We start from the raw sequence: 15,768 nt of genomic DNA on the forward strand, positions 1-15,768 counted from the left end.
TGCATTGCCCAAGTGAGTCTCAGTTTTCACTGAGAAGCTTTACAAGGAAATAAGTAAATGTAAATATTGGAGAAATTGGTACCCTGACGCCTCCCCAGTAGGACTGTAAAATGGTGCAGCCACTTTGGAAAACAATATGGCAAGTGCCTCAAAGTACAAATCATGGACACCACCCTTATGGCAGAAAGTGAACAGGAACTAAAAAGCCTCTTGATGAAAGTGAAAGTGGAGAGTAAAAAAGTTGGCTTAAAGCTCAACATTCAGAAAACGAAGATTGTGGCATCTGGTCCCATCACTTCATGGGAAATAGATGGGAAACAGTGGAAACAATGTCAGACTTTATTTGGGGGGGCTCCAAAATCATTGCAGATGGTGACTGCAGCCATGAAATTAAAAGATGCTTACTCCTTGGAAGAAAAGTTATGACCAACCTAGATAGCATACTGAAAAGCAGAGACATTACTTTGCCAACAAAGTCCGTCCAGTCAAGGCTATGGTTTTTCCAGTGGTCATGTATGGATGTGAGAGTTGGACTGTGAAGAAGGCTGAGCACCAAAGAATTGACGCTTTTGAACTGTGGTGTTGGAGAAGACTCTTGAGAGTCCCTTGGACTGCAAAAAGATCCAACCAGTCCATTCTGAAGGAGATCAGCCCTGGGATTTCTTTGGAAGGACTGATGCTGAGGCTGAAACTCCAGTACTGTGGCCACCTCATGCGAAGAGTTGACTCATTGGAGAAGACCCTGATGCTGGGAGGTATTGGGGGCAGGAGGAGAAGAGGATGACAGAGGATGAGATGGCTGGATGGCATCAATGACTCTATGGACATGAGCTTGGGTAAACTCCGGGAGTTGGTGATGGAGGCCTGGCGTGCTGCGATTCCTGGGGTCACAAAGAGTCGGACACGACTGAGCGACTGAACTGAGCTGAAGAGAAATGAAACAACTGTACACAAAAATGTGTACAGGAAATGTGCATGCATGTTCATAGCAGCATGATACAGAATAGCCAAGAAAAGGAAGCAATTCAAATGCCCATGAGCTGATAAACAGATAAGCAAAAGATGGCATTCTGTATAATGGCCTGTTATTTGACAATAAAAACAAATGAGTTCTGATACATGGTACAACGTGGATGAACCCTGGAAACCTAATGCTATGTGAAAGAAGCCAGACACAAAAGGTTACACATTGTATGATTCCATTTCTATGAAATGTCCAGAATAGGCAAATCTATGGAGTGGGAAAGTAGATTAGTGGTTGCCGGGGGCTGAGGGGAGGAGGGAAAGGGGTGTGACTGCTCATGGGTACGGGGTTTCTTTGGGGATGACGAAACTGTTCTGGAATTGGTGGTGGTTGCCCAACGCTGTGACTACACTAAAAACCACTGAATTGTACACTTTAAAAGGGCGAATTTTATGGTACGTGAATTATATATCTATAAAGTTGCTATAAAAAGAGAAAAAAAATGGTCTCTGCCTTTTCCAAGTTTCACGGAAACAGGTATTTGAAGGTGCCCTGGTCCCGTACCCATGCTGTGCAGAGCATGGCCTCTGCTCCCTGGCCCAGGATAGTACCCACTGCCAAGCGTGGCCTGTTTGACTTGGTGTGAGGGTGTCTCTGAGCCTCTCTTCCCTTCAAAGGTGCACTCTTAACACTGGGCCTTCTCTGTGTGGCAAAAGACTTTACAGTAACAACAGATCCCTTGCTGGGAGGTCAGGCCACATAGTGTGAAGTCCAAGGTGAAAAAGCCATGGCAGCTGTCCAGCCCAGCCAGGTAGTGATGGAGTCAGGTGATGTCACAGGATGTCAGCAATTTGGAGCCAATGATTTGACCTCCAGGGTGAAGCAGCTGGGATATAAAGGCCAGCATCCTGGATCTGGCACCTGAATTCCTGGGTTTGAATCTCAGCTCCATCACCTGCTAACTGGGTGGTCTACAGCTGTCTCTTAACCACCTGGAGCCAACATTCACTCACCTAAAAGGATGACGGGGATGATCCCTAGCTCCGAGGATGCTGAGAGGACCCTGGCTACTCAAAGTGTAAGTCTACTGAAAGCAGCAGCTTTAGTATCCCCTGGGAATTTATTAGAAATGCAGAAGTTCAGGTCCCACCCCGACCTGCTGAATCATAATCTGCATCCCACCTATGGGATTCAGATACATGGTAAAATCTGAGAAGCACTGGGGAGAATTAAATGAGATTATGCAGGTAAAAACTTGCCACAGTGCCTGGCACACCAGAGGTGCCACACACATGAATTTTGGTGTTTTACTGTTACTTAGAAGGAGGGCTGGACTGGTCCCAGCTCTGCCACTGCCTCACTGTGTGATCTTAAACTAGTCCCTTGACTATGCTGGGGGCTTGGAGTTTCCATCTCCCATTTATCTAAAAAGATGTTATGTGGCTCATCTGATAAAAATGTGTGAGAAAGTGCTTTACAAATGCAAAAGGCCTAAGTGTGGACATGGTTCTCTTGGCCAAAGTGGAGAGACAGTGACTTGCAAGATTCTAGAGATAAGAGAGGGTTTGAAGTAGTGGAGGTTCATCGGGGTCCAAAGACCCTGGCAAGCAGAGAAGAGTGATTGAGGAAGCACTGCTCTTGCCCAAGAGAAGCCCCTGCACCTCAAAGGCTTTTAACCAAAGGAAATGGAGAAAAAAACCACAAAGTGCTTGGGTAAGATAGGGAGGTGCCAGCGAAGGACCATGCAGTGGAGGGTCACAGCTGGTGCCTCCTCGTAAACTGAGGGCAAAGATTCGAGCTACTAGAAGCACCCGTGCAGGGGGCAGATGGCAGTGTCTAGATTTAAGGTGGCCTCCAGGGGCTGGAAATTCCTCCTCTGCTTATAGTCCATAAGCGTCCCATGGCCTTTAGGAGGACAGTAACCACTGATGTTTATACGTCCCAGACATTTTCTGAGAATATTTTGTATATTCCCTCTCATGATGCTCTCAAGGGCCCTCTGAGGTGGGTCTCTTTAGATTCCCCACATCACAAATGAGGCCACTGAAGAACAGAGAGACCGAATGACTTGCTCAGTATCACAGAGCTAACAAGTGACGGAGTCAGGCTTCTAGCCCAGGACATCTGACTCCAGCGTCCTAGTTCTTAGTAACCCTTCTCCTGCCCCTGCTTTAAAACTTGATTTTATTTTTTAGAGCATCACTAAGTTCATAGATGGAGAAGACAATGGCACCCCACTCCAGGACTCTTGCCTGGAAAATCCCATGGATGGTGGAGACTGGTTGGCTGCCGTCCATGGGGTCGCTAAGAGTCGGACACGACTGAGCGACTTCACTTCACTTTTCACTTTCATGCATTGGAGAAGGAAATGGCAACCCACTCCAGTCTTCTTGCCTGGAGAATCCCAGGGACGGGGGAGCCTGGTGGGCTGCTGTCCATGGGGTCGCACAGAGTTGGACACGACTGAAGTGGCTTAGCAGCAGCAAGTTCATAGACAAGCCAAGGGGAAGCTACAGATTTCCCATATACCCTTTGCCCCCATATACGCAGAGCCTCCCCATTATCGACATCCCCCATGAGATTTACTGAGATACTATAGTTTATAAGAAACATAAATTTGGTCATTCAGATAATCAAAATATACTTTTCATGTATATATTTGGCCTTTACCCTTAGCTCCTGGCTCACAGCTCTTAAAACCTTTGGAATTTCCTAACAGAGCGGAAAAGTTTTGTCGTAACTTTTGGATTGCACTTAAGGATGGGACTGGTTGGAACTTCCCTGGTGTTCCAGTGGCTAAGACTCCACGCTCCCAATGCAAGGGGCCTGGGTTTGACTGCTGGTCAGGGAGGTAGATCCCATGTGCCACAACTAAAGATCAAAGATCGTAAAAGGATGGGACCAGTCGTCAGTGGAATGAACCTTGCAATTAGAGGGGAGGGAGAGGGACTAGAGGTGGAACAAGGCCAGTGAGTTAATCAAGCAGGCTTCTGCAAGGAAGCCTCCATAAAAACCCTGAAGAACAGGGTTCAGAGAGCTTCAGGTTGGGAAACACGTGGAGGGTGATGTGCTCAGAGAAAGCATGGGAATGACACTCCCTTCCCCATATCCAGCCCTATGCATCTCTTCCATCTGGCTGTTTCTGACTTACATCCTTTTATAACAAATCAGTGATCTAGTGAGTAAATGGGTTTCCTGAGTTTTAAATTAATTGAACCTAAGGAGGGGGTCATTGGAACCTCCAGTCTATAGCTAGTTGGTCAGAAGCACAGGCAGCAACCTGGAGTTGTGATTGGCGTCCCAAGTGAGGGAAGGGGATAGTTGTGTAAGACTGAACCCTTAACCTGTGGGATCTGATGCTATCTCCAGGTAGGTAGTGCCAGAATTGGGTTGAATTGTAGGGTACCCAGCTGGTATCCAATGCAGTGCTTATTGTTGTAGGGAAACACACATACACACACAGAGGAATTGGTGACTTGAACCCTATTAGTGGTACATTGGTTACAACTGATGAACCCACACTGATACCTTCTAATCACCCAAAACCCATATTGGTTCACTGTTGCTGCTGTACATTCTGAGTTTGGACAAATGTGTCATGACGTGTATCCTTCATTATAGTATTATGCAGTTTTGTCACTGCCCAAAAACTCCCTGTGCTCCACCAATTCATCCCTCTCTCCCCCTATTTTACCCAGGCCTCAGAAACCACTGATCTTTTTACTGTCTCCATAGTTTTGCCTTTTCCAGAATGTTATATAGCTGGAATCATACAGAATGTAGCCTTTTCAGATTGGCTTCTTTTATTTAGTAATAATGCATTTAAGGTTCCTCCGTGTCTTCCCATGGCTTGAGAGCTCATTTCATTCTGGCACTGAATAATATTCCATGGTCTGGAGGTAGCAGTTTATTTGTCTGTTCACCTGTTGAAGGACATCATGATTGCGTCCAAGTTTCAGAAATTATGAATAAAGCTGCAGTAAACATCTATGAGCAGGTTTTTCTGTAAAAATAATTTTCACTTATATTGCTTTTTAGTCTGGAGATGGGGACAGTGCTTAGAGGCTGGCCTGAGAGTCCCCAACAGAGGGACCAGACGGGGTATGGTCTTCTGGGACCTTCATCGTCATCACCATCATGAAGCTGTAATAAGAACTAGGAATCCAGGACTTCTCTGGTGGATAAGATTCTGCCTGTCAAGGCAGGGGATATGGGTCTGATCCCTGGTCCAGGAAGATTCCACATGCCACAAAGCAACTAAAGCCCAGGGGCCACAAGCTCTAGGGGCCATGCGCCTACAGCCTATGCTCTGCAATGAGAGAAGCCAGCAACATCAGAGAAGCCCGCACTCCACAGCAAAGACTAGTCCCCACTCACTGTACCTGGAGAAAGGCCACGCACAATCATGAAGACCCAGTGCAACCAATACATAGGAAAAAAAAAAAAAATATATATATATATATATATATACACACACACACACGTGAAAGAACTGTGAATCCTGTGACTCCAGCAGTGTTGTTGTTAGCATCTGTCCACCACGGAGCTCCTAGGATCCAGGGTCACTGAGCAGCTTCAGGTGTGCTGCTTAACTCATTACGTTCCTACAGTTCAGATGCCGCTGATTCGCACAAGGTTGAGCTTTTGTTTTTTACCCCCAGCCCACTATAAGAAATACATTTTATAACACAAACAGCCTCAAATAAATGAAACAAGTGTCCCCCAAGTACTCTAATATCTTCTGATCTTTTTCATTTTTGAAAATACTAGTCATGACATATTTGTGGAATTCTATTTATGCTGCAGATTCCGGCAAATTACTGAACCTCTGTAAGCCACCTGACATACCTCAAAATGTTGTTGTGAGTAGTAGATGAGATAAGGTATGTGAACAGTTTAACACAGGACCTAGTTTATGGGTTAGGAAGGAAGAAATGGTCCTTATAATATGTCAGCAAGAGGGACATTATCACTTTACTGATAGGATAGAAAATGAGGCTTAAGGAGATTAAATGGTTCCTAAGGTCTCACAGACAAGAGCCAAAACCAGGATTGAATTCAGAATCAGGCTCTTTTTTCTGCAATTCTAAGCTGCCTTCCTAGAGAAGCTTAATTTGCTGGGTGTGGCTTCCAAAGGTTGTACTACTGGTTACAGCTCAGTCACTTGGGTACAGGCCCAGTTCACCTCTCCTGGAGAATATAAGAAGCTGTTAATCCTCTCCCCTGAGCTCGTGACTGTCTTCTCTCCCCCTGCTCCATTGTCTAGTTTAATATCCATTTGCTGGGCACTGACTGGCTAATAGAGTTCTGCCAAGAGAATGCACTGGTCATAGCAAACACCTCCTTCCAACAACACAAGAGAAGACTCTACACATGGACACCATGAGATGGTCAACACTGAAATCAGATTGATTATATTCTTTGCAGCCAAAGATGGAGAAGCTCTATACAGTCAACAAGAACAAGACCAGGAGCTGACTGTAGCTCGGATCATGAATTTCTTATTGCCAAATTCAGACTCAAATTGAAGAAAGTGGAGAAAACCGCTAAACCATTCAGGTATGACCTAAATCAAATCCCTTATGACTATACAGTGGAAGTGAAAAAGATTTAAGGGACTAGATCTGATAGACACAGTGCCTAATGAACTATGGACGGAGGTTCATGACATTGTACAGGAGATAGGAATCAAGACCATCCCCAAGAAAAAGAAATGCAAAAAAGTAAAATGGCTGTCTGATGAGGCCTTACAAATAGCTGTGAAAAGGAGAGCGAAAAGCAAAGGAGAAAAGGAAAGATATACCCATTTGAATGCAGAGTTCCAAAGAATAGCAAGGAGAGATAAGAAAGCCTTCCTCAGCAATCAATGCAAAGAAATAGAGGAAAACAACAGAATGGGAAAGACTAGAGATCTCTTCAAGAAAATTAGAGATACCAAGGGAACGTTTCATGCAAAGATGGGCTCGATAAAGACAGAAATGGTATGGACCTAACAGAAGCAGAAGATATTAAGAACAGGTGGCGAGAATACACAGAACTGTACAAAAAAGATCTTCAAGACCCAGATAATGACGATGGTGTGATCACTCACCTAGAGCCAGACATCCTGGAATGTGAAGTCAAGTGGGCCTTAGGAAGCATCACTATGAACAAAGCTAGTGGCGGTGATGGAATTCCAGTTGAGCTATTTCAAATCCTAAAAGATGATGCTGTGAAAGTGCTGCACTCAATATGCCAGCACATTTGGAAAACTCAGCAGTGGGCACAGGACTGGAAAAGGTCCATTTTTATCCCAATGCCAAAGAAAGGCAATGCCAAAGAAGGCTCAAACTACTGCACAGTTGCACTCATCTCACAGAGAAGGCAGTGGCAACCCACTCCAGTACTCTTGCCTGGAAAATTCCATGGATGGAGGAGCCTGGTAGGCTGCAGTCCATAGGGTCGCTAAGAGCTGGACACGACTGAGCAACTTCCCTTTCACTTTTCACTTTCATGCATTGGAGAAGAAAATGGCAACCCACTCCAGTGTTCTTGCCTGGAAAATCCCAGGGACGGGGGAGCCTGGTGGGTTGCCGCCTATGGGGTCGCACACAGTCGAACATGACTGAAGCAACTTAGCAGCAGCAGCAGCAGCACATGCTAGTAAAGTAATGCTCAAAATTCTTCAAGCCAGGCTTCAGCAGTATGTGAACCGTGAACTTCCAGATGTTCAAGCTGGTTTTAGAAAAGGCAGAGGAACCAGAGATCAAATTGCCAACATGCGTTGGATCATCAAAAAAGCAAGAGAGTTCCAGAAAAACATCTATTTCTGCTCCATTGACTATGCCAAAGCCTTTGACTGTGTGGATCACAAGAAACTGTGGAAAATTCTGAAAGAGATGGGAATACCAGAGCACCTGACCTGCCTCTTGATAAACCTGTATGCAGGTCAGGAAGCAACAGTTAGAACTGGACATGGAACTACAGACTGGTTCCAAATAGGAAAAGGAGTAGGTCAAGGCTGGATATTGTCACCCTGCTTGCTTAACTTATATGCAGAGTACATCATGAGAAATAGTGGGCTGGAAGAAGCATAAGCTGAAATCAAGATTGCCGGGAGAAATATCCATAGCCTCAGATATGCAGATGACACCACCCTTATGGCAGAAAGTGAAGAGGAACTAAAAAGCCTCTTGATGAAAGTGAAAGTGGAGAGTGAAAAAGTTGACTTAAAGCTCAACATTCAGAAAACAAAGATCATGGCATCTAGTCCCATCACTTCATGGGAAATAGATGAGAAACTGGAAACAGTGGCTGACTTTGTTTTGGGGGTGCTCCAAAATCACTGCAGATGGTGATTGCAGCCATGAAATTAAAAGACGCTTACTTCTTGGGAGGAAAGTTATGACCAACCTGGACAGCACATTAAAAAGCAGAGACATTACTTTGCCAACAAAGGTCCATCTAGTCAAGGCTATGGTTTTTCCAGTGGTCATGTATGGTTGTGAGAGTTGAACTATAAAGAAAGCTGAACACCGAAGAATTGATGCTTTTGAACTGTGGTATTGGAGAAGACTCTTGAGAGTCCCTTGGACTGCAAGGAGATCCAACCAGTCCATCCGAAAGGAGATCAGTGCTGTGTGTTCATTGGAAGGACTGATGCTGAAGCTGAAACTCCAGTACTTTGGCCACCTCATGCGAAGATTTGACTCGTTGGGAAAGACCCTGATGCTGGGAAGGATTGGGGGCAGGAGGAGAAGGGGACAACAGAGGATAAAATGGCTGGATGGCATCACTGACTTGATTTACATGAGCTTGGGTAAACTCCGGGAGTTGGTGATGGACAGGGAGGCCTGGCGTGCTGCGATTCATGGGGTCACAAAGAGTCGGACACGACTGAGCGACTGAACTGAACTGATTGGTCACACGGCCATTCCCTCTCTTAGCCTGGAACACTACCGATACTGCCCTCCCTACCTCATTCAAGTCACCCCTAATATGTCAACTCCATACTATTATCCCTAGACCCCAAATCTGAATGAAAACAAACAACACCCCCTCTCCAGGACCGCCCCTTTCTCCTGCTTTAGCTTCTTTCATGTGTGTGTTTTGGCCTGACAAGTTATACGCTATTTTGGTTTATCCATTAACTCTTGTCTTTGCTAAAACATAAACTCCAGGATAGTAGGAACTATTAGAGTTGGATCTCTGCTCTGTCTCTAGTGCTTAGAACAGTAACTGGCACAGAGGAGATACTCAATAAATGTCGAATCAGTCAATGACTTTGGACTCAGACTGCAGACGTGGGCTTATAAACTAATGCAGACCATAGCAAGCCATTTTGGTGGACATTCTAACAAATGGACTCTGACAAGTACAAAAGGAGCTCCCTGGAAGCACAAAGGAGGCAGGGATCAATTCTGCTTGTGGATCAGGGAGGAGGAGGTCTCTGAGTGATCCCTGAAGGTGGGTGGAACTGCAAAGATGGAGACAGCATCCTACGTGGAGGAAAAGACAAGAGGGAAGATGCAGGGGCAGAAAGGTGGGTTGGCACATAGAACAATCCACAGGGCCTGTAGGTTTGGGTTCAGGATTGATGGGCAGGTGGGAAGATAGCTAGGCTGGGTTGCTGAGGGAGTTGAACGCCAGGCTAAGGAGTTTGGAGTTTGCAAGTCTCTGACAGTGTCTTAAGGTGATCCATCCATCTATTATCTTTATCTATATTCATCTAAATATATCTGATTCCTATCTATCTGCACACACATATGTGGAACACATATGTGGAACACATATTTACACATGCTGCTGCTAAGTTGCTTCAGTCGTGTCCGACTCTGTGCAACCCCATAGACGGCAGCCCACCAGGCTCCCCCTGTCCCTGGGATTTTCCAGGCAAGAACAGTGGAGTGGGTTGCCATTTCCTTCTTCAATGCAAGAAAGTGAAAAGCAAAAGTGAGCCGTTCAGTCGTATCCAACTCTTATCGACCCCATGGACTGCAGCCTACCAGGCTCCTCCATCCCAGGCAAGAGTACTGGAGTAGGTTGCCATTGCCTTCTCCCTTACACATGCTATGGGAGCCTATTAAAATATACACGTAAAATAAAAATTAAATATAAAATTAAAATTATATATATGCTGCTGCTACACATGCAGAAAAAATCACACATATACATACTTGCACATGTATATGTGTATGCATAATTTTTAATTTTATATTTAATTTGTATTAAATACATGTATATGTGTTTTAATAGGCTCCCAAGATTCACAGTTTGGGCATAAAAGGTTTTGCGATGAAACACTCCCTCCGGCTTCTGTCCTCCCCTAATGTTACTGTATTTTGTGTCTTACCACAGCAGATTTACATTTACTGTAAAGCCACGCTTGCAGAGCGGCTGTAAATCGGATGCAGGCGTTCTCACCTCTGACCCACAAATAGGGCGTGGCCTCTCTCACCACTGCCGGGTGGTCCTTCCACTTGCTCCTGAACGGAAATCCTGCGCGCTCCACCCTCTGCCAGGTGGATGGATTGAGTCCGCCCACTTCTGTCACATGAACCAATCGAGCATGTTTATGCAAATTGAGATCCATTCCCTGCCCCCCGCCCCGCTCAAGACAACCAACGGCTGAGGAGGTGCAACAGGTCCGCCAGGTTCCTGTTCTGGCTGAGCTCAGAGAAGTCTGTAAAATTTCTGCCAAGGGCAAAAACAATTTGGAAACTTCGGGAACTGGAGACATGAGGACTGGGGCATAAATGGAATGCCGCAGTAAGACTGATGGCACTGAATCACAGAAACTGAGGCTTGAAGGATTGCTGGAGGTCATTTTGTCTGACTTCTGGACTGACATTCTGCCTCACTCCGCGTGATTCCTGTCAGGTGCTCACAGGTGCTGGTGAAGTCACTACCTGCAGACATGACCCAGCTGACGAGAAAGAGCACGTCCCAGATCTGGCTATTCAGTTCAGTTCAGTTCAGTTGCTCAGTCGCTTCAGACTGCGACCCCATGGATTGCTGCACGCCAGGCTTCCCTGTCCATCACCAACTCCCAGAGCTTGCTCAAACTCATGTCCATCGTGTCAGTGATGCCATTCAATCATCTCATCCTCTGTCATCCCCTTCTCCTCCTAACTTCAATCTTTCCCAGCATCAGGGTCTTTTCCAATGAGTCAGCTCTTCGCATCAGGTGACCAAAGTATTGGAGCTTCAGCTTCAGCATCAGTCCTTCCAATAAATATTCAGGACTGATTTCTTTCAAGATGGACTGGTTGGATCTCCTTGCAGTCCAAGGGACTCTCAAGAGTCTTCTCCAACACCACAGTTCAAAAGCATCAATTCTTTGGCATTCAGCTTTCTTTATAGTCCAACTCCCATATCCATACATGACTACTGAAAAAACCATGTCTTTGACTAGACAGACCTTTGTTGACAAAGTGATGTGTTTGCTTTTTATGCTGTCTAGGTTGGTCATAGCTTTTCTGCCAAGGAGCAAGCGTCTTTTAATTTCATGGCTGCAGTCACCATCTGCAGTGATTTTGGAGCCCCAAAAATAAAGATACAGGGCAAAGCCCCGTGGAGAATCAGAAACGGTCTCAAATACTGCTGTTGTATCTTTGCTGTGTGACTGTGGCACTCTGCCTCAACTCTCTGAGCCTCAGTTTCCACACCTGGAGCTTGGGAGTAATAACACTACCCTCCTGGCTACTAATAATACTACCTTCCTTGATGTGAGGATTGATGGGCTAGTCAAACGGACAATGCAAGGCGTTTCCATCTCTGCAAGTCATAGTGTTTTATAATTGAAAAAGTATCACTTTGGGGTTAGACAGACCAGGGTTTATATTCTGGTTGTCCTAGCTGCTTGTGATACCTGCTTTAGGAAAGTCACTTTTACCTCTCTGACTCTCACTTTATTCAGTTTTAAAGTTAAAATTTTCATGGGTTGTTGATAGGATTAGACGAGTTAACGTTTATAAGCCACTTGGCACAGGACTAAACCACTTGTGGTGGCTAGAACCAAGGCACCTCCTGGATACTCTGTTTCATCATCTGTCTTCTGGGTACAACCATCATGTTCCCCGTATGCCTCAAAGGATTGTTCTGAAGCTTAAATATCTTGTGACACAGTTATAAATAGAAAAACATCACACCAATATTAATTAGTGATAATGCAAGGCAGTCAGCATGTTGGAAAAAAGCCTGACCTTGATTGACCCTGGCTCTACCTTTCATTCTCTGTGTGTCCTTGGACAAGTGACTTCTGCTGTTGAAGGGTCAGTTTCCTTGCCTGCAATAGACCATCTGTATGGGCCATCTTGGACATTGGTAAGATGGACTATGAAAGTGCCTACTATAAAACTTGCACACAACAAATTTTAATAAACAGTTCCTATTATTACTAGCAAGTTTTTCTTTAAATTTTCCTAATTCTGTTTCTGGAACTGAGAGAAATAGGGTGAAAACAGAACTTGTTTCTCACAGTACATTATTCTGTATCTTTTGACTTGTATTATGGGAATGTATCCGTTTTCTTAATAAATAAAATTTAAATTTAAAATGGAAATACAATACATTATGTCTATAATGTACAATAACAAAACATAATAAATTAAAATTTTAAACTAAAATTTAATCTCATGGGTAGAGGCCTTGTCTGGTGTAAGAAGATACCCAAATGTAAAGTATAACCTGGTACCCACACAGGCCAGAATGTACCATGGAAAGGCAGAGTCATGTTTTTTTCTAAGATCACAGGGAAAATTGCCAAATCCAACAAGGGGTCACCTCTGAAGGGACTGACCATACATTGGTGTAAACATTCTCCAAGCCACTTGAAGTCATGTTCTATGGAAGGAAATGACCTCGATTTGGAAACCCTCAGGATGGATTTCCTTATACATCAGAGGTATTCAGGACTTTGGGTGACTCACTCCTCCCTGCTGGGCTTGCCCTCCAACCCCAATATGGTTGAACAGCTCATTTGGGAACAATAGCTCTCCCCTGACCCTAAGGCCTTACATGGATATCAGCTAGCTCTGGGCCATCCACCCAATCCACAGCCAGACTTCTCCAATGTCCTAGGATACCACTGGCCTTGGACAGCCTCCCTGCCCCTTTCTCCCCTGGGGCCCTAGTCTGAACTGATCACCGCTGCTCTTCACTGGAGGTTCCCATGCAGCTGAGAATGAAGGACAGATAGAACATCACAATCCAAACCCATGTTTTCCCCTGTGTCTACCATCACGTCTTTGCTCTCTGTGGCAATGACCTGGCAGTTAAGGTGCAGCTTCACGGATGACCAAGGCAGGCAGGAGAAAGACTGATGTTTAGGGCCTGGGCTTTAACTGCCTGATCCTGAATTTACATGTCACTTTCACACATCTCACTGGCCAGGACTAGTCACAGGTGCCCCCCTTTCACTTGGGGAGTGACTGGAGCATCGCCATGTCTGCTACATTCTTCATTCTCAGTCTTCTGGCCAATATTAACTGACTCTAGACTCAGAGGACATTAGAATGGGAGAGACCTTGGGACTCTTCACCCAGAAGCAAATCAGAATCCTCTGAGGTCATTGTCCAAAATGCAGAGTCCTTGGTCCTACTCCAGACCTGCTGAATCAGAACGGTCTGGAGCCTGGGAACCCACACTGTTTTTCTTTTAAATTCATTTATTTTTGGCTGTGCTGGGTGTTCATTGCTATGCACGGGCTTTTCTCTAGTTGTGAAGAGCAGGGACTACTTTCTTTTTCTTTTTTTTTTTGGTGACTAGTTAAAATGTTTTAATAGGTTTATTTATACAGTCCACCACTGTTTCCTAACCTGAGAGATCTTTGAGGGGATGAAACTGAATAAACCACCTCCACTCCCTCCACATTTATTTCATAAGAAAAAAAAAAATGCAGGAAAATAAGCAGCTTTTTAAAGCACAATTTGTAAAACTGGAGACAGCCTAAATGGCCAAGAATATGGGTTGTTAAATGAATTATGGTAATCATAAACAAATTAGAAAGTAACCATTAAAAATGATGTTGACATGGAAGGACATTAAAAAGCAATTTTTAAAAAGCAATTTATACAATAATGTGTACAATATGATCTAATTTTTATGTAAATGCATAGTAGACATAATAGAAAAACCTAGAAAGATGCTAAAATATTAATAGATGCTGAAATTAATAGATGCTAAAATATTATCCTTAAGAAATGAGTAAGTGAGTGACTGAGTGAAAGTTGCTCAGTCGTGTCTGGCTCTTTGCGACCCCCTGGACTGTAGCCTAACAGGCTCCTCCTTCCATGGAATTCTCCAGGCAAGTACACTGGAGTGGGTTGCCATTTCCTTCTCCAGGAGGGACTACTTTCTAGTTACGGTGCACCGGCTTCTCATTGCAGTGGCTTCTCTTGTTGCAGAACACGGGCTCAGGAGTTGTGGCACGTGAGCTTAGTCGCCTGGAAGCATGTGGAATCTTCCCAGATCAGAGATCCAACCCACGTCCCCTGCATTAGCAAGCAGATTCTTAACCACTAGACCGCCAGGCAAGCCCAGAATCTACATTTTAAAAGCTCACTGGGAGATTCCAGCAGAAATCAGCCTGGAGACCTACTGATGGAGTTAAACCCCCTTTTACAGATGAGGAAACTGAGGCTGGGAAGGACGGTGACTTTCTCCAGGCCACACAGGAAGTAAACGATCAATCTTAGATCAGAATCTAGGCTTCCTGGCCGTTGCTTTTAGCACCTGTATTTGTCACCCGTGGTCTCTGCCCTAGCTTCTGATAACAGCATTTTAATTCTATTTTGTGGAGACAGGGTTCACAGTTCAAGTTCCCAGGGTTCAAGTGGGGCTGACACACCCAAGCTTGGAATGGGTACATGACACAGAATTAACCAATCAGAATCCCAGGATATGTTCTGAGACAGTGTGAGATTAAGTTCAGAAAGTGGGAGGCAGCCTCAGGATGTTTGCTGGAACTATTTAGGGAAAGAAACTCTCTTTCCACTGAGGTTGTTCCCTGGTCTGCTGTGAGCCTGGAGCAGCTGGCTGTCTTTGCTGTCATGAAGGGACAGGCCCAGAAATAAGCCCTGAACAGAGAAAAGCAGAGATAAGGGAAGGAGAAGGGACCTCATAGCATCCTCAGATGCCTGCATCCAGCTCTGCTTGGACTTTTCCCTGAGCCAGTAAATTCCATTTCAGTTCCTGGAGGTTGAGGTTCTGCCCTTGTAGATTCAAATAAATGAGTGGGGACAGAGCCCTGGAGGACAGAAGCACGGCATCCAGTTAACAAACATCTACTGAGGGACTGTGGGGAGCTTTGAGTGTGACGTACTGACCGTGCCCCTCACAAACCAGGACACAGGACCAACACATGAGGCAGTTGGGGTGTCCATGACAGTGAGATGCCTAGAGTGGCATCACAGACATCCAGGGTCTCATGTGATCTCCTCCCCAGGAGTTAAGCAAGGGAAGCATAATCATCTCAGAATGATGAGGAAACTGAGGCTCAGAGAGATAAAGTCACTTGCTCAAGGTTACATTGGAAGTGGCAGAGCTGAGGCTTAGCCCAGGTGTTTCCACATTTAGCCCAAGTGCTTGGTGCTCCACTGGGCTTCACTTGGCCTGGAATCACTTGCCAGAATCATCTGAATGCCTGCCACGAGCAAGACACTGTTGTGAGTACTTTCCATGTTTTGCTTATTTGGTCTGTACAGCAAGACACTGGTGAATATGATGATAGTGATGATGACATTGCACAGTTGAACAAATAAGGGGGCTTGGGAATTTAGCCAAGGTCACAGGGCTGGGCAGCATCAAGGTCTGATTGTGGCCCA

General features: G+C 45.1%; 1 protein-coding gene across 1 annotated transcript in view; it reads left to right on the forward strand.

The window, feature by feature from the left end:
• LOC114114032 (uncharacterized) overlaps positions 1–12,570 on the forward strand; it is a 30,120-nt gene extending 17,550 nt beyond the window's left edge. Inside the window, exon 4 of the mRNA XM_042247375.1 lies at positions 10,301–12,570. Within this exon, the coding sequence (XP_042103309.1) occupies positions 10,301–10,574 (274 nt within the window). The 3' untranslated portion in view covers positions 10,575–12,570. The remainder of the gene's footprint in view (positions 1–10,300) is intronic.
• Positions 12,571–15,768: the final 3,198 nt, after the last annotated feature.

This window comes from Ovis aries, chromosome 3 (assembly GCF_016772045.2).
Source record: "Ovis aries strain OAR_USU_Benz2616 breed Rambouillet chromosome 3, ARS-UI_Ramb_v3.0, whole genome shotgun sequence".
Classification (NCBI taxonomy): domain Eukaryota; kingdom Metazoa; phylum Chordata; class Mammalia; order Artiodactyla; family Bovidae; genus Ovis; species Ovis aries.